Below are 22,362 nucleotides of genomic sequence, written 5' to 3' on the forward strand. Positions count from 1 at the left end.
TACATGGCCCATCCAAGTCGGATTTCAGGCACCCCCATATGTTCCCCTGAGCACACCAGGAGTGATCTCTGAGCAGAGCCAGGAGTAAGTCCTGAGGACTGCCGGGTATGCCTGCCATGAACAATGGGAATAACAGGAACAAGGCATAGTTACTGCCCAGATAACTCACTTTATAGGGAAAAACAGATTAACACACAACAGTGTGATGGATTGTGATTTTAACAAGGTTGTTGCGGAAGCAACATATGAAAATGACAACCTGAAGGAAATGCAGTGAATTAAGGAAAATTCAGACTGAATTCTTTATGGTGAATCACTTTTCCTTAAAAAACAGATGAGGGGCTGGAGAGATAGTCTAGGGGTTATGGGACTTGCCTTGCCTGCCAGACCCCAGTTAATTCTAGCAACAGGGTCTGGAGCCATACTACAGCGGGTAGGGCGTTTGCCTTGCACGCAGCCGACCTGGGTTCGATTCCTAGCACCCCACAGGGTACCCTGAGCATCGCCAGGAGTAATTACTGAGTACAAAGCCAGGAGTAACCCCTGTGCATCGCCGAGCATGACCCAAAAAGCAAAAAATAAAATAAATAAATAAATAAATAAATAAATAAATCCTAGCAACACCAGGAATGGCCCCTGAAGAACCAGGAGTGGGCTGTTCCCCAACCCCCAGCCCCACAAAAAAAAAAAAAAAAAAACACGAAGAGGCCAGTGGAGACAGTGCAAGAGGTAAGACGCTTGCCTAGTATGTGACACATTTGGCAGTCCTAGCATTGAAGAAGCATCACCAGAAATGAAACCTGAGCACAGTGGCAGGAGTTAAACCCTGATCACCACCCAATGTGACCCGTAAACCAAACTCCAAACCAAACAGGTGAGGGAAAGGGGGGAGAAAGGGCCTGATCTAACACGGTGCCCAGTTCGGTGTTGATCTGAACGTCGCATTCCTCCCGGAACCCAAACTTGGCAATTGCAGCGTGTGAAGATGCACCACTGCCGGGCCCCTGCGAGGCAACTCAAACACAGAAGCCAATTTGAAACAGAAAAGGCAGAAAACACTGCTAATACCAGACTCTCCGGTCAAAGGCACGGAGGACGAAACAAAAGAGGCGTGGGGCGCAGCGCAGTCTCTCGGATCCCAACAATAACAATCGATGCGTTCTGCCAGGCCAGCCTGCACGGACAGATTTCTGAACTCCCATACTGCACCTCCACCTCAAACAACGCTCAAAGACATTTTAATTAAAAAAAAAAAAAAAAAAAAAAAAGAACCACCTGCATCTGACACCCTTCTGTTATTTCCGTTCAAAGGCTAGAAAGCTCCTAAGGTCACAGAGTACATCGCTTGCCCGCCCTCGCCCCAGCCCCCGGCCGGGGGAAAATGACAATTAGGTGGTGCGATTTCCAGGCTCTCCCCAGCGCCTCCACTCCCCCCGCCTCCCTCCTCGGGAACAAGGCAGGACCGGCGAGAAGCTGGAAACCCGGGCGCCCGCCCCGCGGCCCCCAACCCTGCCCCTGCGGAGCCCGGCGCGGACCCCCGGCCCGACGCCCGTCGTAGGAAACGGGGCGGACGGCCAGGGGCAGAGGAAACGCGGGCGGCGGGGGGCGCGAGCAGAGGGACGCCGCGGGGACCGCGCGGGGAGAGCGCGGCCCGGGGGACAGGGCTTCCCCGCCGAGAGGAGGCGGCAGGAAGGTCGGGGGAAAGGGCGACGAGGGGCGGCCCAGAGGCTGTCACCCAGGGTTGTCACCTGAGAGGGGCCCGGCGGGCGTGTCAGCCCGGCAGGTGGCCGGGTCGGGGGTGGGGTGGGGTGGCGGGGGATGGGTCGCCGCCCGGGCCGGAAGCCGGGGGCTGAGGGGAGCCGGGGGGAAGGCGGGGAGCGGCGCGGGCGCCTCCAGGGCTGAGGCAGGGCAGGCCCGCGGGGCCCGGGCGGCGGCAGGCCGCGCTCCCTCACCATGGCTGCGCCGGCCTGGTCTTCGGGCATGCAGCCTCGCTCCTGGGCTTGGCGGCGGGCCGGGCCTGAGCCCGCCCCCAAGCTGAGGCGGCGCGAGGGCTCCAGGGGGCTCCGGCGAGCGGCGGCTCCGGGCTGGGCCCAGGCCTCGGCCTCCTTCCCTCAGCAGCTGAACGTGCAGCAGCAGCAGCCGCAGCCGCGAGCCGCAGCCCGACCCGGAGCCCAGGCTCCGCCCCCACGAGGCCCCGCCTCCGCCCGCGCGCCGGAGGGCCCCGCCTCCGCGCAGTGCGCACGCGCAGACTCCAGACGCCCGGCCCGAGTCCCACCCTCCCCACCCTCCCCACCCCACCCCACCTCGGTCGCCCTTAAAGGAGCCACGCACTCGCCTCCTTCAGGTCCTCGCTTCTCGTGAGAAATAAGCGCTTTGCATATTACGTCATGCAGAAGGTGGGAACACTAACTGGTTTCAGTCCTCTTTAGGCCCCTCTGATTCTGGTTCATGGCCATTACTGTTGTGATCGTCGTTGGTGATTCGATTCTTTAAGATCGATCTTCCGTTGTCCTGGCCTCTTGGTTTTCCTCTCTTAGGGCCGATCATCTTGCCTCAGCCTCTCATTTCCATGAGCGCAACAGAGGACCATTAAACATCGAGGCCGAATTAAAATGCAAAGATACATCCAAATAAAGATGGAGATTTAGAATGACAAGGCAACATTTTAAGAGAATGAAAGGGAAGATAAAAAGAAAAATGCGGGGCTGGAGCCATAGCACAGCGGTTAGGGCGTTTGCCTTGCACGCGGCAGACCCGGGTTGGAGTCCCAGAATCCCATATGGTCCCCTGAGCACCACCAGGAGTGATCTCTGATTGCAGAGCCAGGAGTAACCCCTGTGCATTGCCGGGTATGACCAAAAAAGCCAAAAAACAAAACCAAAAAAAAAAGAGATAAAATTGCATTTGGTTTTAAAATAACTGAATAGGGCCTGAGTATAGAGGGCAGGGCATTTGTTTGCCTTGCATGAGAATGACCTGGGTTTGACCCTCCACATCCCATCTAGTCCCCAGAGCCCAAGCAGGAGTAATTCCTGAATGCAGAACCAGGGTTAACCACTGAGCATCACTAGGTGTGAACCAAAAACAAAACAAATAAAATAATAATACCTGGATAGCTAACTAAAAAAATTTTTTTTGTATATAGGAACTGTAGCTTATAGGTTTGAGTGCATACAGGAAGCCCAGTGTTCAATCCATGGCACAGATGAGCACAGAGCTAAAGTAAATCCTCACCCATCCACCCACACAAACAGGCACACACACCCTATACACACACGGCATTGCTGGGTGTGACCCAAACAATTTTTAACTTGCATTTATACTTGGCACACTATTCACCAAAACAGTCAAATATATCCAAGAACTAAATGTTTCAAAGAAAAAAAATGTAGCTGAAGAACACATGAGAGCAGTATATAATCTCACGAAGGGCTTTTAAAGTGTAAAATAGGGGCTGGAGCAATAGCACAGCGAGTAGGGTGTTTGCCTTGCATGTAGCCGACCCAGGTTTGATTCCCAGCATCCCATATGGTCCCCTGAGCACCGCCAGGGGTAATTCCTGAGTGCAGAGCCAGGAGTAACTCCTGTGCATTGCTGGGTGTGACCCAAAAAAGCAATAATAATAATAATAAAGTGTAAAATAAAACCTAAATACTAATACTATAAGGCAAAGTCACCAGAAGAGTTAATGGCCTGCTTAGTATGATAGTGAAATGGATAATTTTCATGTTTATATGCAGAGTTTAAATTAATAAGAACAAAAACCCAAAGGGGAAAACTGCAAAAGCTGAATTGTTTTTGTTGCAGTAAGAGAGGTAGGAGGATCCTGGTGATATGCATTGGGGGGAAAAAAACAACTGGAACCTAAACCAGCCCAAAAGCATGAAGGCCTTTGAAATACAGACTCATCTGAGGAGACCAGGGGAAATCTTTAAGATGTAGAATTCCAGACCCCAGGAGGAGAGACTCCACTGAGGAACAAAGGCCATGCAGAGAACATCAAAGGAGATCCTCAACAGTTTCAGGCTCTCCCTCTGGACCAAACCCTGCCAACAGACCTTGGGGAGCAGTTTGGGAAAACTGTACCAATTAACGAATCACAGGAAAAGCCATGCGTTTTTCCCTGTTGGGGGAATGTGACCCCTTCTCTGCCTGAGAATTACACTTTTTTCCTTTACAGCATGCCTTCTCCACCCTGAATATTGGCCCAGGTGATGTCTACTCTTAACTCTTTCCCCCCCACCCCTTTCTGGAGAAGCCTGTGTTCTCTCTTAAACACGCATCTCTCTTTCTTCCCCTCGGCTCATATTCTTCTAAATGAAATTTTTTTCTAATTACAGTTATTTTACTTCACCATTTCATCCTCCTGAAATTCTTTTGTACAAGGAAAGGCAATGTTCCTGGAAAAGCCCAGCAGAGGCTAGGACTGACTTTTCTTTTTCCTGAGAAAAGCAATTCCTCACTCCAGCCTGAGTCAAACAGTGCAGGCAGTGGGGCCCTGCAGACCTAGTGAACCTCAGGAACAGCCTGACAGCTGCCTCATGAGGCTGACAGAAATAACTGTTGTTACAAAGAAAGCTATACATATGCTGAGCATATACATAGATTAGGATTTAAGTGGAGTTGGTGGGCAAAGAAATATGCATTAAAAATTCCAGCGGGACTGAAAGAGACTAAGTATAGGAGCATAGGAGCGATGGTGGCTTTTGACCTTGTATCCCCAGGAGGGACCCAGAGCACAGAGCCGGAAGTACCAGTGGGTGTTGGCTGCACATCAACATCCCCTCCCCCAATTTTTTTGGCAGATACTGCCTCCAAACTGTCATGCTTTGAAGTTTTTCCAATTTAAATCCCCACCAACAATACTTATGAAAACACTGCCCACCCTCACTACCTTGTATGTCTTACCACTTTTCTAGCTCTTTGTCAAACTGATGAGTGAAAAATAGTGTGTCGTTAAAATTGAAATGTGCATTTCTCTTCTGAGGGGTAGGAGTGAGAATTCAGAGTCATTCCTATCTTTTTTTACTGGGAACCAGCTGTTGCAGGTGACTTCGGTAAAGAGGGGATCTAGGGAGGCAGCTCTCTGACACAGCTCAGTCTCCAGGGGGAAGTCCCTGGGCTGGAATAGAACTGGCCAAATCCACTTGGAGCACCTTCTCATGTGCCTGCTGTGGCCCCGCCCACTCCCACAGCAGCACTCTCGGTCCTGAACATCACTGGCTGGACTGAAACTGAACCTTCAGACCCACGCTGCTTGGTGGAGAAGAACTGAAAGCAGCCCCTCCCAGTCTCCTCCTGGCCCCCTCCCTTCCACCAGCGCCGCTGGATGTATCCGCTATAAAAATGAATCTTCTGGGCCAGAATGATAGTACAACAGATACTCGCATGTAGCCAACCTGGGTTCGATCCCCAGTACCACTTATCCTTCTGTGAAACCCTCCAGGAGTGGCCCCGAGCACAAAGCCAGGAGTAATCCCTGAGGATCACCGGGTGTGGCCAAAAAAAAAAATACCCCAAAATATCTAAGATTAAATAAATAGATAAAAATATATCTAATGATTCCTCAGATTCCTTCTGAATTGAATTGTCAGCAGTTCAACAAAGTTAAATGCGAAAAAGCAAACGTAGAGGATTTAAGTGTTCATTTATTTCCAAGGTGGAATTTTTTGTTATTTGAGGTTGGGGGTGGTGCTGGGAGTCAAGGTCACATGTGCAGTGCTGGGGCCTATTCCCGGCTCAGTGCTCAGATCCTTGTGCTTCAGAGAATCACACCCATGGCTTTGCATGTGCAAGAGCTGCTGAGTCCCAGCCCCAGTCCTTGCCTGTGACTGATGGATTGATTTCAAATATATGGAACACTTCACAAATTTGCTCATCAGGCATTCAGCAGATGCCCTGCTAAGTTTTTATGTGTTGTTCCAATTTTAGTATATGTGTTGCTAATATATGAGTACCCTGTTATTTTCTTATATTCAGTGTCCTGGATCTTTGTCTTATACGTTCATTCACTGTCTTCTCTGAGTTCTCTTGGATAATGAAAAAGACTCCCAGTTAAATATAAAAAGCTCCTCCTTAATAATTTAATAAGGAATTGCAGGGCAGCAAAAACAATGAGTAGGACGAAATGTTAGCTGGTTACACCCGAGTGTTGAATGCTGAGCTTCATTTCAGCACTCTCTACTGAAAATCCAGTTCAAAAGTTGCCTGAAGCATCTTTTGAACTGCCTGAGCAGTTAAAAACTACTCAAAGATTCAGCTCAAAAGTTGCCTAAAGCATCATCATCTATCCATTAAGAGAAACCCACCCTGGTGGGTAGGCCACCTGGGAGGGCCTGGCAGCATGCAACACAACTTTCAGGGCTGAAAGCAGCAAGGCTGATACTTAATAATCCCTCACAGAGTCACACCAGTTTCTTAAGAGGCAAGTTATCAGCCTGCCTCAGCGTTTAATCCTTATAACATCCTCTGGGGCCAGTATGTAGAGGTTAGGATCCCATCTAACAGATGAAACACACAATATTCAGAGATAGAAAAAGTCTCAAATCCACTGTAGAAGAGCTGAGGTTGGAGAGCAGAGATCAATGTACCCTCACAGCCACTGAGAGGCCTGGAATTTCTCTTGAGGATAAGGACGACCCGGTGAACAGGTTTTACACATAAAGAACTGACTATCTACTATAAAGCATCATAAACTTTAGTATCTATCAGAATCAGTTTAAGCACATGTTAAAGCAGTTATCTGGATCCCTCCTGCTGCGTGAAGCTTTTGCATTCCCAGCACATTCCCAGGAGATGCCAGGAAAGTCTCTCTTCCCCTCCCCCTTCCCCTCCCCCACCCCTCCCCTTCCCCCCTTCCCTTCCCCCTTCCCCTTCCCCTCCTCCTCCCCTCCCCCTGCTCTTCCCCTACCTCTTCCCCTTCTCCCTTCCCTCTCCTCCTCCTCCCCTCCCCTTCCTTTTCCCCTTTTCACTCCCCTCCCCCTTTCCCTCCCATTTTCCTCCCCTCCCCCTCTCTTCTCCCTTTCTCCTCTGCCTTCCTAGTGTCTTCTAGCAAACAGGATGGCAAATAGGATGGTCTCATTGGAAAACCAGAGGGTTTTACCCATCTCTGGATTGTTGCTGAGGCCCCTATGAACTATCTCAGGATGAGACTCAGAGCGTTGTGTCTAAAATCAAAGTTTGATTTAATCCCTGGCTCTTGCCTAGGGAAGGCGGGATTTCATAGCTTTGAAGGCCACTTAGATCTCTGAGCTGCTGAATGACCTTGGACAGAACTGTCCTCTTTCTCCGGCTTGGTTTACTCTTCTGTTAAATGTCCTGAGGGAACTGCTTTTCTCTAGGAACTAGTCTAGTCTTACTTTTCTCTAGGAACCCCTGCCTCCTGGGTGGACAGAGGGTGACTAATATTTTATGGGGGCCACAGGAACCCCAAGAAATCAGAATGTGCTTGAGATTCTTCTATACATGGTGGCGCCAACTTCAGGTGGGAGAGCTCGGGAAAGCAGACTGTAAAATCAAAACTGAGTCTCCAGAGAAGAGAAATGTGGATTCAAAGTGGATTAAATAACTTAATGGATTAAAAAAAAAAACTTAAATGGATAATCGTTACATTGTAAAATATCAATTAAATACCTTATCCTCCAGAGCCAGGAATAGTCTCTGAGCACTGTCAGGTTGACTTTAGGCTGACTGGGGCCCCCTTAGAGGGGGATGGGTTGAGTGTCCCTCCCCACCCCGAGCAGAGCCCTGGCAGCCAAAGACCTCCGGAACCCAGCCACAGCCATGCTCAAGGCCACTCTCCACATGCTCGGACGAGCCTCACGCATGAAGGAACCAACAGAGGAAACCAGGTATGTGGGACCCAGGGCTGTTATCTCTAAGCCTGCTCAGATCGGGACTGGGCCTCCTCCACCCAGATCCCCCATTTTCCAGTAGCTTGACAGTCATACCCACAAACTGCCTCTGGTGCCATGTAATCTCATCAATGGCCAAGATCCAGAGACTATAAAACAAAGCTCCCAGAAGAGAGCGACACAGTTTTTCCTCTTGGAGAGCCCGGCAAGCTACCGAGAGTATCCCACCCGTACGGCAGAGCCTGGAAAGCTACCCTGACCCTGAAAAAGCCCCCAGTGCGGCAGCATTGGGAAGGATGAGTAAGGAGAGGCTGCTAAAATCTCAGGCTCTTCATGTTCCTGGAGCGAGCAGATGCCATTGGGCTACACTAGCATGCAACATGGACAAATTGAGATTTTACTGGAGCCCACTTGAGTAAATCAATGAACAACGGGATGACAGTGACAGTGATACAGTGATCCTCCTGTCTTAATTAAAAAAGGAATGAGGCTGGAGTAATAGCACAGCGGGGAGAGCATTTGCCTTGCACGCGGCCGACCCGTGTTCGATTCCCAGCATCCCATATAGTCCCCTGAGCACCGCCAGGAGTAATTCCTGAGTGCATGAACCAGGAATAACCCCTGTGCATCGCCCGGGTTATTGGTGATGTGACTCTAGAAGCAAAAAAAAAAAAAAAAAAAGGAACAACCTAAACAGAAGGTTTGTAGAAAGAGGAAATGAGCTGGTTTCCTTGTAAGCGCAGGAGGGTAAAACAAGCCTGTGGGTGACTCCCCCAGGCTAAGGCAGAGCTTTCCAGTAAGACTTTACCACACTCTTTGATGTTGTGTGACTCTTCCTTCCTGTATTTTCCTTGCTTTTAATGTAAATACATAAGTGTAACTTCTACATTTTTACTTTTACTTATTCCCCATCCCTTCGCTTTTTGTTGCTGCATAAACCGGAGGTCACACACACTTTGGCTGTAGTGTCCAGACACTTGTTGCTGTGCTTGCACACACACTAGATTAGGGTGTGCTGGAGATGGCACGTTTTGGTGTAGCACCAAGGTACCCAAAAGACAATGCCATGTGATGACACTCAGAGAATGTGGGGCATGCAAGGCGGGTGCTTCACAAGCCATCTCTGAACCCTTTAATGCCTAAATCCTTTGAAATAGGTTTCAGAGAGTTGCACAATGGCACAGGACATGTTGAAAAGATCGTTTGAGAAACATAGCTATCATTCAGTACAGGTTCAATGAATTTATAAATAATCTCCCCAGTGTTTTTCTAATCCTTTTCCTTTTCTTTTTCCCCAATAAATGGTAGCACCTCTAAGGTTAGAAAGAAGGTAGCATAGCATGGTCTCTTTGTGGTTTTTTTTTTTTTTTTTTTTTTTTTTTTTGCTTTTTGGGTCACACCCAGCGATGCTCAGGGGTTACTCCTGGCTTTGCACTCAGGAATTGCTCCTGGCAGTGCTTGGGGGACCATATGGGATGCCGGGGATCGAACCCAGGTCAGCCGCTTGCAAGGCAAACGCCCTATCAGCTGTGCTATCGCTCCGGCCCCATGTGTTTTTTTTTTTTTTTAATTTTGATTCTTGGGCCACAAGCAGTGGTGTTCAGGCTCCTGGCTCTGCACTTAGGGATCATTTCTGGCGGGGCTCAGGGGACCATATAGGGTGCTGGAGATTGAACCCAGCAAGGCAAGCACCTCACCTGCTGTACTATCTCCAGATCCTGTTCCAGATTAAAGTTTGAAAGTCACTGGGCTACAATGACTTGGATGATTTCAACAATTACCTGAATGATCCATCCAGCTCTCTGGACAATCTTCTTCCTGACCTCCTTACTACTAATGACTCTCTTTCAATTGTCACCCACTCCTATACCACACCCTAGACCTTGTTAAAGTTTCTTCATGTATCATCTGAAAACATCCTACACACATGCCAGTCTCCACCTTCATGCACTCTGTCCATCCCCTGGACAGTGATAAACTCCCCATTGGCTATGTATGTCCTGACGAGGCTATTATTATTCTGTCAAATCTCTCTCTCACTTTGACTTCCATAATTCAGTGTCAAATGCAGGGCTCACCTAAACATACCATTTGTAGCAAAAGACCCAAAGACAAGCTTTCTATCCTCCCACCCCAAGCTGATTCTTCTTTCTGTGCTCCCTCACCCTGGAGCAGATAACCTCCAGTGAGATGGTTTGGTTTGATTTGGGTTTGGGGGTCACATCTGTTGGTCCTGGGGTGTGCTGGACAGTGCTCAGTGGCTCTTGAGAGCATGGAATTATACCCTAGGCTTCTCTATGTAAAGCAGGTGTTCTAGACTTTTGAGCAATCTCCCTGACAAACAGTGCAATAAGTGTTTGTTTTGGTTTGGAGGTCACAAACAGTGACAGTGCTCAGGGGAAGATCTGTGGTGCCAGGGATGGAACCAGGGTTGGCTACATGCAAGGTAAGCACTTTTTTTCTCCCTTTTGGGTCACACTCAGGGATTCTCAGGGGTTACACCTTGGCTCTGCACTCAGGAATTACTCCTGGAGGTGCTGGGGGGACCATACAAGATGCCAGGGATCAAACCCAGGTTGGCCTCGTGCAAGGCAAATGCCCTTCCTGCTGTACTATAGCTCTGGCCCCAAGGTAAGCACCTTAACCCCTCTACTATCTCTCTGGAACCATGAGTTTTTATTTGATTTTATTTTAATTCATTGAAAAACGTGCTTTATCGGCAACATCTGGCAGGTTGGAAGATGACTGACTCATATCTTCAAAGCAACCATCTTCACCAGTGAGCTTTTTGTTTTTTTGTTTTTTGTTTTGTTTTGGCTTTTTGGGTCACACCAAAAATGTGTGTGATGCTCAGGGGTTACTCCTGGCTCTACACTCAGGAATTACACCTGGCTGCACATGGAGGGACCATATGGGATGCCGCTGATTTAATCTGGGTTGGCCGCATGCAAGGCAAAAAACTGTACTTTCACTCAGGCCCCACCAGTGAGCTTTTAAGGTATTTTCTTTTGTTTTCTCTTTGAGGTGCTCAGGATCGAACTCAACTTCATACGTGCAAGGCAAGTGCTTATCTGCTGAGCTGCATCCCTGGCTTGTCGTGGTGATTTGGAAGCCACCCTTGACACTTTCCTCTCCCTCACTTACAACCATGATATCAACCAGACTTCCCTGCACCTAAGTTACTTCCCTGCACCTATTTTACTTCCTAAGGAATCACCTGTCATTTATTATTTTTCATCTAATTTATGCTTTGAAAAGCCCTTCTCAGACCCGGAATTCTAGAGATGAACTCTCATATCTGCTCCCTTTTCCTTGCTCTCTTTATTACCAGCTCCTACATTTAAACGACAATATTTCTTTACTAGGCTACAGATTATCTTTTTTGTTGACGCCACTATAAAATCTTGTAGGAAGGTGGCAAACTCTAAGGCCTTCGGGCCAGAGATGGAACTCAGTGGTAGGTCACATGCTTCATACGTTTGAGACTCTGGCCTTAAATCATGGTGCCATGAAGGAAAGAACAAAAAGTATAAGACTTAATCCGTTAGTCAAATAATCCAATTTATCAAGTTTGGACTAGGGTTCTAGCACATGAAGTTCTGGTTTTTGGTTGTTTGGTTTTGAAAAGACATATTTTCACTATTCCATAGATTCTTTGGGCTGGAGCAATAGCACAGTGGGTAGGGTGTTTGCCTTGCACACAGCCGACCTGCGTTTGATCCCTCTCGGAGAGCCCAGCAAGCTACTGAGAGTATCCCACCCACACAGCAGAGCCTGGCAAGCTCCCCGTGGCATATTCAATATGCCAAAAACAGTAACAACAAGTCTCACAATGGAGACATTACTGGTGCCCGCTCGAGAAAATCAATGAGCAACGGGATGATAGTGATGATAGATTCTCTGTGTGCAACCATTTTGTCCTTTCCTCCTACCAGCTCCCGACAGCCACTGATATTTTTATTGCTCCTTTTCCAGAATGTCAGGAAACTGGAAATATACAGGATGTAGCCTCCCCAGATTGCCTTTTTTCACTGAATAATGTGCTTTTTCCTCTGTCTCATTGGAGTTTGATAGCTCTTTTCTTTGAAGTGTAAAAGAAAATTTCTTTTTTGAGATGCATCATAAGACCTAGGTTTGGCTTTGGCTTTCTACTTTTTGGTGGTACTGGAAATTGGACCCAGTACTTTACACATTCAAGGCAAGTGCTCACTCTAAGCTACTTCCTTGTCCCAGAATTGGATTTTTTTTTTTTTTTTTTTTTTGCTTTTTGGGTCACACCCAGCGATGCTCAGGGGTTACTCCTGGCTTTGCACTCAGGAATTGCTCCTGGCAGTGCTTGGGGGACCATATGGGATGCCGGGGATCGAACCCGGGTTGGTCGCGTGCAAGGCAAATGCCCTACCCGCTGTGCTATCGCTCCGGCCCCCCCAGAATTGGATTTTTGCATTTTTTTTTTAGTATCTCCCAAATGATTCTAAGGTAGAACTAATCCAGACTCTCTCCTCTGATATGTGTACATATTGATTTTCTTTTGATTTGGAGGCCACATGTGGTGATGCTCAGGGGCTATTCCCAGCATTCCTTAGAAGATCATGTGGTACTCATATGGTGTTCAGAAACAAATCTGGGTTTCTATCCTTAAGGCATACATTCAGCCCCTGAACTATCTCTCCAGCCCACATGTAAAACTCTTCATGTGAGGGCCAGAGAGCACAGAGGTGAAGGCCATGAACACAGCTGATTCCAGTTCTATCCCTAGCACTGCCTATGGTCTCCCAGTATCACCAAAAGTGGTCCCTGAACACTGAACCATGAGCACTGCAGGATGTGGCCCCAAAACAAGCCAATAAAAACACAACACTCAAACTTCTAATTCAACCCCTTTGCTTCCAAAATTATCTTTTTTTTTCTTTTGGGTCACACCCAGCAATGTCAGGGGTTACTCCTTGCTCTGCACTCAGTAATTACTTATGGCACTTCTTGGGGGACCATATAGGATGCTAGTTGGTCAACCCAGGTTGGCCACATAGCAAGGCAAATGCCCTTCCCATTGTACTATCATTCCAGCCCTCAAAATTATATTTCAAAGTAGAAAGGTAAGTTTCCATTTGAAATTTTTCAATGGCACTACGGGATATTTCCTACAGGATAAAGGCCAAATCCCTTCATTTGTTTGTTTGTTTGTTTAAATTTATTTTTATTTTTATAGAGTTGTTCACAATAATTTACTATATTCAATATCCCAACACCAATCCCAGCACCATTATTTCTAATTTTACCACCATTAACCAAGCCTGCCCCAAAGGCAGATTCTAAATAATTTGTCTTGAATTGCTTGTTATAAATAATCTGTTAAAAATGGTCCAAAAAAGTTTCCTTAGAGCAAAGTGTGAGAAGATTGTTTTATCTCACCCTGGAGACATTAAGCTTTTGTATAAGAGATTACTAACATATTGTTACAGGTTGGGCCTTGTGTGCTAATATTCTTTTTATGGAGACTGGTTGTCCTCCACTTTACACCCCAAATGTGAAATATTATTCCTGTTACATCAGTGACTTAGAGTATAAGATGTTGCAGCCGCATGCTTCAGGAATTCTAGAATTTCAAATAAGGTGATAGAGCTGGAGTTAAAATTTTAACTGGATGTTGACTTTGGGGTCTGGAGGCATCTCTGCAGCTTGTGGTTCTCATTCAAGATTTATTTGTGAGTCTCTGGTTCGTGGCCATTAATGAGCTTATATGGCACCAGAGGCGGTTTGTGGACATGACTGCCAGGCTCCCTGAAGAACAGGGATATGGGGTCAGGCCGCCTATTCCCAACTCCATGAGAACCTAGAGATTTCAGTCACAAATACCACATACCTAGGTTTTTCAACAGATTCATCCTCATGTGTGAGGCTCATTTTGAACATGTGGAGATTGGCTGTGAGTATGACGGCGATTGGGTTCTGGAGGTTTTTGACTGCTGGGGCTCTGTTGGGGTGGGTGCTGGGTTCATCCACCCCTTCCAGGGCACCCCGCATGAGACTCAGGTTGGCATGAGGTCTTAAGGCATCTCTGTGGCATGTTGCTCTCTTCTGAGATTTATTTGTGAGTTCACACCCCTTCATTTGTTAACTGAGACATTTCCCCTTTCGTCTCTGTCTGTACCACAGTAGGCACAATGCTTCATTCTCTCTCTCTCTCTCTCTCTCTCTCTCTCTCTCTCTCTCTCTCTCTCTCTCTCTCCTGGCTTTAGCCATGGGGAACTATGTGTAGTTCTTGGAAAACAGGGCTACTTCAAGACTCTGTATTTGCTCACAGAATTTCCTCTGCAAGAAATTGTTTTCTTCAACTATGTCTTCTACTTGTTCTTTGACACAATCCATTGTGTCTCTACATAAGAAGGCCTTTCCTGATCATTGAGAGAGTTCTGTAACTCAGTTAAATGGCCTTTACAAGCTCTCTTTAACAGCGGGACTTGGTCTCTTGTTTGTCTTCCAAGTAGGTTCTGAGCTTATTGGCAGCCCTGGCTAGATTCCATCTAGCTCTATTTAATCTATTTTGTTATATTTTTTTTTGTGGGCTACACTTCAAAGGAAATAGCCCAGACAAGACAGAAAACTTTCTTTCAACTATATAGAGTATGTAATAGTTGAAAGATAAAAACATTTTTATAAAGAGTAATAGGGTAATAATACTAATTCCTTTGTGTCAGCTCATCAAATTTAGGTGCTGTAGGAAGGTAAATTCCTCCCTTTCAAGAACGACTTAGTAAAATAAAATTCATGTTTATTGAATTTTAACAAAATTAATAAACAAAACAAAATGGCTTTATAGAGCAGCAGGTGAGGACTGGATTGCTTCTCCTGAACTGTGTTTGGCTATCAATATTACTGTTGGTATATATATATATATATGTATATATATATATATATATATTTATTTATTTGGTTTTTGGGCCACACATGGTGGCACTCAGGACTTTCTCCTACCTCTGTGCTCAGGGATCACTCCTAGAGGGACTTGGAGGCCTATATGTGGTGCTGGGGATCAAACCCAAGTTGGTCACGTGCAAGGCAAGTACCCTCCCTGCTGTACTATCGCTCCAGCCTATCAGTATTTATTATGCACTATTCTGGGATAAGCAACTTTGCTCTCACACATTATCTTATTAAGGGGATCAGAGTACAATACTTACTAAGAGCATAGACTGCACAGTCTGCTGGATTTCACTCCCAGTTCCGTACTTGCAAGCTATATGCTCTTGTTAGCTGTCTGATCTTGCTAGTGATAACTGTCACTGTCACTGTCATCCCGTTGTTCATCGATTTGCTCGAGCGGGCACCAGTAACGTCTCCATCGTGAGACTTGTTGTTACTGTTTTTGGCACATCAAATACTCCATGGGTAGCTTGCCAGGCTCCACTGTGCGGACGAGATACTCTTGGTAGCTTGACAGGCTCTCCGAGAGGGATGGAGGAATCAAACCTGGGTCGGCCACGTGCAAGGCAAATGCCCTACCCACTGTGCTATCGCTCTAACTGTTGCTAGTGATGTGACCTTAGAAACATTATGTGACTTCTGTGTATTTCTTTTCTTTTTGGGGGAGAAGGCACATCTGATAGTTCTTGGAACTCACTTCCAATGGTATTTGGGGGGGTCATGTGCTTTTAGGGATCAAACCCAGAGCACTAGCACACAACATATGTGTTCTAGCCCCTTGAGTCATCTCCCTGGCTCAAGGAGCTAGAAGCTCTGGTGCCAGCTTCTTTATCTGCAGAGCTGGCATGATGGTATGATAACTACCTCAAAGTTCTAGTGAGGATCCGTTCAGTTACTATATGCTGTATATAGAACACTTAAAATGGAACTTGACATGATATAAATACTTTATAAGTATCCATCATTATGTTAATGAATGCTTGTAAAATATAAGTATTTGTATTCTACTTATATACCTGGTCAAGCTCAGAGGTTACTCTGGCTCTGTGGTCAGGAGTGACCCTTAGAGGTGCTGAGGATCAAGCTGGGGTTGACCTAATGCAAGGCAAGGACCCTAGCTGACGTATTATCTCCCCAACACCTCCCATTATTATTTTAATATCCTCCTGCCTATCCTGCAGACTATGTATCACCACCCTGATTTTACACATGCGGAACCTGAAGCCTAGAGGGGGCTTTCCCAGGGAACTTGACTCTTGGTCTGGCACTAATCCAGATGCCGTATATTGTACCCTTTAAAAATTCTTCTGTTTTAGGCGCATATGCTGCCTGAGCCCATGTGCTGCTTGTGCCATGTGGCTGAGCACATGTGTCGCCCGCATCTCCCCCCTTGAGATGTGTACTTTCATGCTTTCGTGTCCAGTGCTAGGATGTGTTGTAGAGCTTCCTCCACCCTTGGAGAAGCCCGCGTTCTCCCTTGAGCGCGTTACTCCTACTGGTTTTTCTTTTCCACTTATCCTTTCCCCCTTCCCTAAGACCTTCTAAATAAAATCTATTTACTTAAAAAAAAAAAAAAAAAAAAAAAAATTCTTCTGTTTTGGGCTGGAGCGATAGCACAGCGGGTAGGGCGTTTGCCTTGCATGCGGCCGACCCGGGTTCTAATCCCAGCATCCCATATGGTCCCCTGAGCACCGCCAGGGATAATTCCTGAGTGAGGAGCCAGGAGTAACCCCTGTGCATCGCCAGGTGTGACCCAAAAACCAAAAAAAAAAAAAAAAAAAAAAATTCTTCTGTTTTGAAACCAGGGTCACATGTGTATGTTCTGCTGCTGAGCTACATCCCCACCACTCTGTGTACACATTTTGGTTTGTTTTATGTTTTTTGCTTTTTGCTCTTGGGTCACACCCAACGATACAAGGGGATATTCCTGGCTCTGCACTCAGGAATTACTCCTGGTGGTGCTCTCAGGAGACCATATGGGATGCTGGGGATTGAACCCATGTCAGTCGTGTGCAAGGCAAATGCCCTACCTGCTGTACTATTTATCTAGCCCCTCTGTGTGCACATTTTATCTTTTACTCTTCCTTCATTCTCTATAAGAATGGGACAGGTGAAAGGAAGAAGCGGAGGTAGATTAAAATTGTCATCCCTCGTTGACTTTTGGGTCATTTCTCCAGGGAACGTTTCATTTGGCAGTTAGGGGATGTTTGGGTCAACCAAGCAGTGTCTGGGCCTACTCTTAACTCTGTGCTCAGGAATTGTTCCCAGTGATGCTCAGGTACCATGCAGTGCCAGGGACTGAACCTGGGTCTACCACATGCAAGGCAAGCATCTTAACCCCCTGTACTATCTCTCTGGTCCTCCAAGGAACACTTGTAGAGGATGCTTTGTCCATGAATCAAATTCATCTTATCATATATCATATAGCCCACTATAGGCCAGTGAGTATACTGGTGGTAGGTAGGAAAAAACAGTAAAATTTCACATTACAGGAGTCTTTGTCATCTGCTTTTCACTATTCTAACCCTTGTCTAACTCATAAACATGTAAACAATTTGTTCTTCAACAAATAATAAATGAAACCTTGCAAAGTCTCCCCCTGTTTTGGTGGGGGCACTCCTCAGCAGAGCGAGGGTTACTTCTGGAGATCTCGGCCCAGCTAGTTTGAGGTCATGCAGTGCCAGGGGTTGAACCTTGACTGTGTAAATGTAAGGCCTCTAGACCATTTCTCTGAGCTACCTCTCTTGCAATGCCCCTCTTGCCCCTGGAATTCTATGGGTAGCAAATTCCAGATCTAATTAAAATCGTACTCTGCATTCTTTCCACTGGATTATGGACAAAATAAATGCCTCTCCTATGTGTCATGCCATATTCTGGGTCCTAAGATCTGAAGTTAGAGGTTTGAAGAGCATAAGGCACCTGAAACAATCAACGCTTAGAGAACATCGAGGAATTTTGAAGCCACAGCAAGTTGACCTGAGATCACTTCATCCTTTCAAAATAAAAACTTTTTTAGCCTTCAAAACAAAAAGGAGTCAGGAATAAATATGACCCAGTCCCTAGGGACACTTAAGTTTTCTGGGAGAGAATGTTCAAAAGTAAACAATATGATTCCTCCACTTTTTGTTTGTGTTTGTTTGTTTTCTTTGGTGGGGGGAGGCTGGTAGGGGACAGGAAACAGTACTCAGGTATTACTATTTTCTGCTCTGCACTCAGCAATCAGTCTGGCAGAGTTCAGGGAACAAAACACGGTACCCAGGATCACACCCAAGGTGGCCACATGTAAGGCAAGTGCCTTATTTGCTATGCTCTCCAGCATGAAGTAGAGTAGGTAAGGCAGTTGCCTTGCATGCAGCCAACTGGGGTTTGATTCCCAGCACTCTGTAAGTGATCCCTGAGCTCAGAGGTAGGAGTAAGCCCTGAGCATACATGGGTGTGGCCCCAAAACAACCAATCAATCAATCAATCAATTCATAAGCAACATGGCACTTACCAGGTCAGGAGGAGTCAGCAGCTCACCTAGGGGCGGGGCAGGCTTCTCGGAAGAGGTCATACTTCACCCAGCCTTTGAAAGACAAGTATGAAATACCTACATCAAGAGGGGAGCTGAGTGTTCTAAGTATAGAACTGTACGCTGAAGGCCCTTGAGCATGAATGAAAGCCAATGATATGGCAGAAGAGGTCAGGGTCTACAGATAGTTGGGGGGATGTTGGGGCTGGACTGAGCTATCAGGGTGAGCCCATGTATACTGTACTGTACTATGGACAGGAACATAGGGACCCATGAAAATGGGCGAGACTTCTCGTGTGTCCTGACTGGTTTGGATGAAGCTGAACATTTTCCCCCTTCAAGCTGCCTTCAGAAAAATAATTTCAGAATACTGAAAAGAGCAGTTTTCCTTCTCTCACAGAAGCCTGGCTGGTCTTTGACATGCAGATGGTGTTAGCCAGGCCTGACCTTTGATATTGTAAATTGTAGATTTCAGGTGCAGGCCCAGCTTTGTCTTTGGGATGTAAATCCAAGTGCTTTTAGCCCAAGGAAGGTTTCAGTTTTGGTTTTGCATCTTTCCGGAGGCCTAGATTACTGGCCTGCGGATACAAGGAAGTAATGTTGCCTCAATGTTCTTCTTGTAACGTCTTTTGATGCCTTTGGTGACGTCACTGTATTGCGCCCTTTAGGGGTACCATGATCAATAAAAGGAGGTCCATGAGGCCCTCTGCCTTTGCTAAGAGCCAGAGCGAGCCTTAGTCCTCCAATCAAGGCATTTCTTCCGCGTTCCTATCTCAGCGCCTCCGATTGCACGAACGTTCACGCAACAGGGGGAGATCCAAGTCTGCAGGTGGTGGAGTGGGAGAGGCAAAGCTGAGAGGCTGGTGGGGAGGTTATGGCAGGGCAAGAGGAGACAGGACTAAAAGAACAGATTATTCTTCCTTGTCAACTAACTTCTCCTTGCACAGATGTTTTTTCTTTCTTTTTATTTGCTTATTAATGTATCAAGGTAAAATTAATGTGTGTGTGGGGGGTGTCAATGTTTATGTGACAACTGCATTTATTTTCCAAGCAAGTAACATTTGTATACCTTCAGAAGTTCTGATTAGGGGGGCCTGAGAAATAGTATAGCAGGTCAGCCCTAACCTTGCACACAGCCAACCTAGGTTCCATCTTCAGCATCCCATATGGCCCCTGGCACTCCTGAGCATCACCAGGTGTGGCACAAGGGGGGAAAATAAAATAAAAAAGTAAGTTCAGGTTCTTTCCCTCTCTCCTCAGCATGCCCTGAGCACCTCCTGTCAATTCTTAGGTAGGAACAGGGAGATCAGGAATAGAATTTTGGGGCTCACAGTTTGAGACTGGTAAGGTGTTTGGGTTTGGGGGCCACCCTGGGCAATGCTCAGGGCTTACTCCTGGTTCTGCATTCAGAGATCATTCGTGGTGGGCTTGGGGGACCATATGGGGTGCCAAGGATCAAATCCCACTTGGCTGTGTGCAAGACAAAGTATCTACCCACTGCACTATCTCTTTGGCCCAAGATGAGCATTTTTAGAAGGCACTGACTCTTGCCCAGATTTGGAATAATTTACCCTGAAACTTTATCCCTTCCCTACCCTTGTGTTGTAACCTGCTGGGTCATTTGTTCCCTGGATGTGCAGTATAGAAGTAGGTGGGGGTCAGGCTACACCCAAAGTAGCTGGTGGAGCTGGCCTGAGGGTACCTATGTGCCCACTATATTCAGGCACACGGAGCCGCAGGGTGAGATGGAGGGCAAGGGAGATGGTTCAAGAAATTAGAAGTCAAAGGGCTGGGCCTGGCATGATGAGGCCCCATGTATACCACATGGTCCTCTGAGCACTGTTAGAATGACACTTTGGTGCTGTAGGTCCTGAGCACTGATTTGGACTCCCCCCCCTCCCAAAAAAAGTTAGGTAGGAAAGGAAGAGAATAACAAAAACACCATTGGGCTAGAACAACTCTACATCATTGGGTGCCCCCAGATCTCTGACCCCTACTGGGCACGCGAGCGCATGTGCACACACATAAAGTGAAATGGAGAAGAGAGGAAGAGAATATTAAGTCCCTTCTCTCTGTGATTTCACATCCTAAAACTGATGGAATTTTGCCCTGAAGACAAGTTAAGAATGATTAGCCACTTGGGATCAACTGAGCTCTTACAGTGTCTAATTTTGTGTGGGGACCTGAGGTCTGGCTTCTATTAAGGACCTCTCAGGCTGGTAAAACAGGTCATGTGAAAACTGTTAATGAAAGGCTGCAGAGCTGCAAAGGTGGAGATCGTGACTGCCTTGTCACACCTCTGTCAACCAAGAAAGACTGGGAAGGTGTCCTAAACAAGGAGCAGGGTGTCAGGTGGACCTGGAGTCATGGGTATCATCCAGAGGGCAGCCCACACAGATGAAACAGCCCGCAGAACTCAGAGAACAGAAGTGAGGCAGCACGGTCCTGGGGCTGAGGATATAGTAGTAAATAAATGCCTGGCATGTATGAGGCCCTGGGTTTGATTCCAGCGGCATGAAAAATAAATGCAAAGTAATTGGTTTGTCTACATAGATGCAGAAACAGGCACTACCTGATCGTGAATGCTGAGCTGAGACTATGAATGTGAGGCCAATGTGGGCCAGTAGATTTCAACAGGTTACACGTGCCTATCAGTTAAACAAAGCCCGGGGCTGGAGAGATAGACAGGGGTAACCCTGTTCAATCTCCAACACCTTCTGAGCACTGTCAGGAGTGACCCCAATCACTAAGCTAAAAGTAGCCTTTGAGCACTGCAGGTGCTGTGGACTGCTCCACCCCGAAAGAAAAATGAAAATCCCTTTCTTTGGTGGGCTCAAGTGTGGTTCTTTGTACAAATAAGGAGGGAAGATGATCCTTAAAACCTTTTTAGTGCCTGCGGCTTTTGGCTTTTGACTCTCACTTAGAGCAGTGCTTCTGAGACTTAATTTGCATCCAAATCACCCAGAGATCTTGTTTAAAATGCAGATTCTGGTTTAGTAGGTTTGGGCAGGTCCCCAGAACTACCTTTCTACCAAGACCTCAAAAGCTGCTACAGCTGCAGATTACACTTACAGTAGCAAGGATTTAGTTATCTCCATGCTGTAAATTCTATAAAGTATAGATTTTACAATTAGAAATAGCATGTTAATAAATGATATGCCTACCTTATCTTTTTAATTTCTTTCTGCAACTCCTCCTGAGAAGATATGGAGATAAGACATTCATGGTTATATGAAGCAATCTTAAAACTTTGGTATTAAGGGCTGGAGCAATAGCATAGTGGGTAGGGTGTTTGTCTTGCGTGAGGTTGACCCAGCTTCAATTCCCAGCATCCCAGATGGTCCTCCAAGTACTGCCAGGAGTAATTCCTGAATGCAGAGCCAGGAATAATCCCTCGGCATTGCCATGTGTGACCCCAAAGCAACAACAACAAAAAACTTAGGTATTAAGATTAGACAGTCCGGGGGCTGGAGCACAGCAGGTAGGTGTTTGCCTTGCACACAGCAGACCCGGGTCTGATTCCCAGCATCCCACATGGTCCCCTGAGCACCGCCAAGAGATTTTCCTGAATACAGAGCCAGGAGTTAACACCTGTGCATCACTGGGTGTGACCCAAAAAGCGAAAAAAAGATTAGCCAGTCCGGGTGCCAGAGAGAGTACAGCAGGCAAGGTGCTTGTCTTGCATGTGGCTGACCCAGGTTCAATTCTTTTTCTGTTTTGTCTTGTTTTGTTTTTGAGTCACACCTAGAGATGCTAAGGGTTACTCATGGCTCTGCTCTCAGGAATTACTCCTGGTGGTACTCAGGGGGCCATATGGGATGCCAGGGATTGAACCCAGGTCAGCTGGATGGAAGGCAGATACCCTACCTACTGTACTCTCGCTCCAGTCCTCAGGTTCAATTTTTGGCACCATATATGATCACCTAAGCTCCCCCAAGAGTGATCTCTGAGTGCTGAGTCAGTCAGGAGTAAACCCCAAGTACAGCCAGATGTGGTAAAAAAAACCAGAAAAGAAAAAAGTAAGAGCTGATTTTAGAGGTAAGACTCTTCTTGCCTTGCATGTGGATGACCCCA

The 22,362-nt window shown here is 46.7% G+C and overlaps 1 protein-coding gene and 1 non-coding gene across 2 annotated transcripts in view; both read right to left on the reverse strand.

Annotated features, from left to right (window-relative positions):
- Nucleotides 1-2,175, reverse strand: part of ZYG11B (zyg-11 family member B, cell cycle regulator) — a 64,119-nt gene extending 61,944 nt beyond the window's left edge. The window contains exon 1 of the mRNA XM_055137527.1: nt 1,953-2,175. Within this exon, the coding sequence (XP_054993502.1) occupies nt 1,953-1,982 (30 nt within the window). The 5' untranslated portion in view covers nt 1,983-2,175. The remainder of the gene's footprint in view (nt 1-1,952) is intronic.
- A 3,672-nt stretch (nt 2,176-5,847) lies between these two features.
- LOC129405307 (U6 spliceosomal RNA) lies at nt 5,848-5,957 on the reverse strand. Its single transcript, XR_008630476.1, has one exon. It is a non-coding gene; the product is annotated as a U6 spliceosomal RNA (small nuclear RNA).
- Between the last annotated feature and the right edge of the window lie 16,405 nt (nt 5,958-22,362).

The sequence above is a fragment of the Sorex araneus genome, chromosome 5 (assembly GCF_027595985.1).
Source record: "Sorex araneus isolate mSorAra2 chromosome 5, mSorAra2.pri, whole genome shotgun sequence".
Classification (NCBI taxonomy): Eukaryota; Metazoa; Chordata; class Mammalia; order Eulipotyphla; family Soricidae; genus Sorex; species Sorex araneus.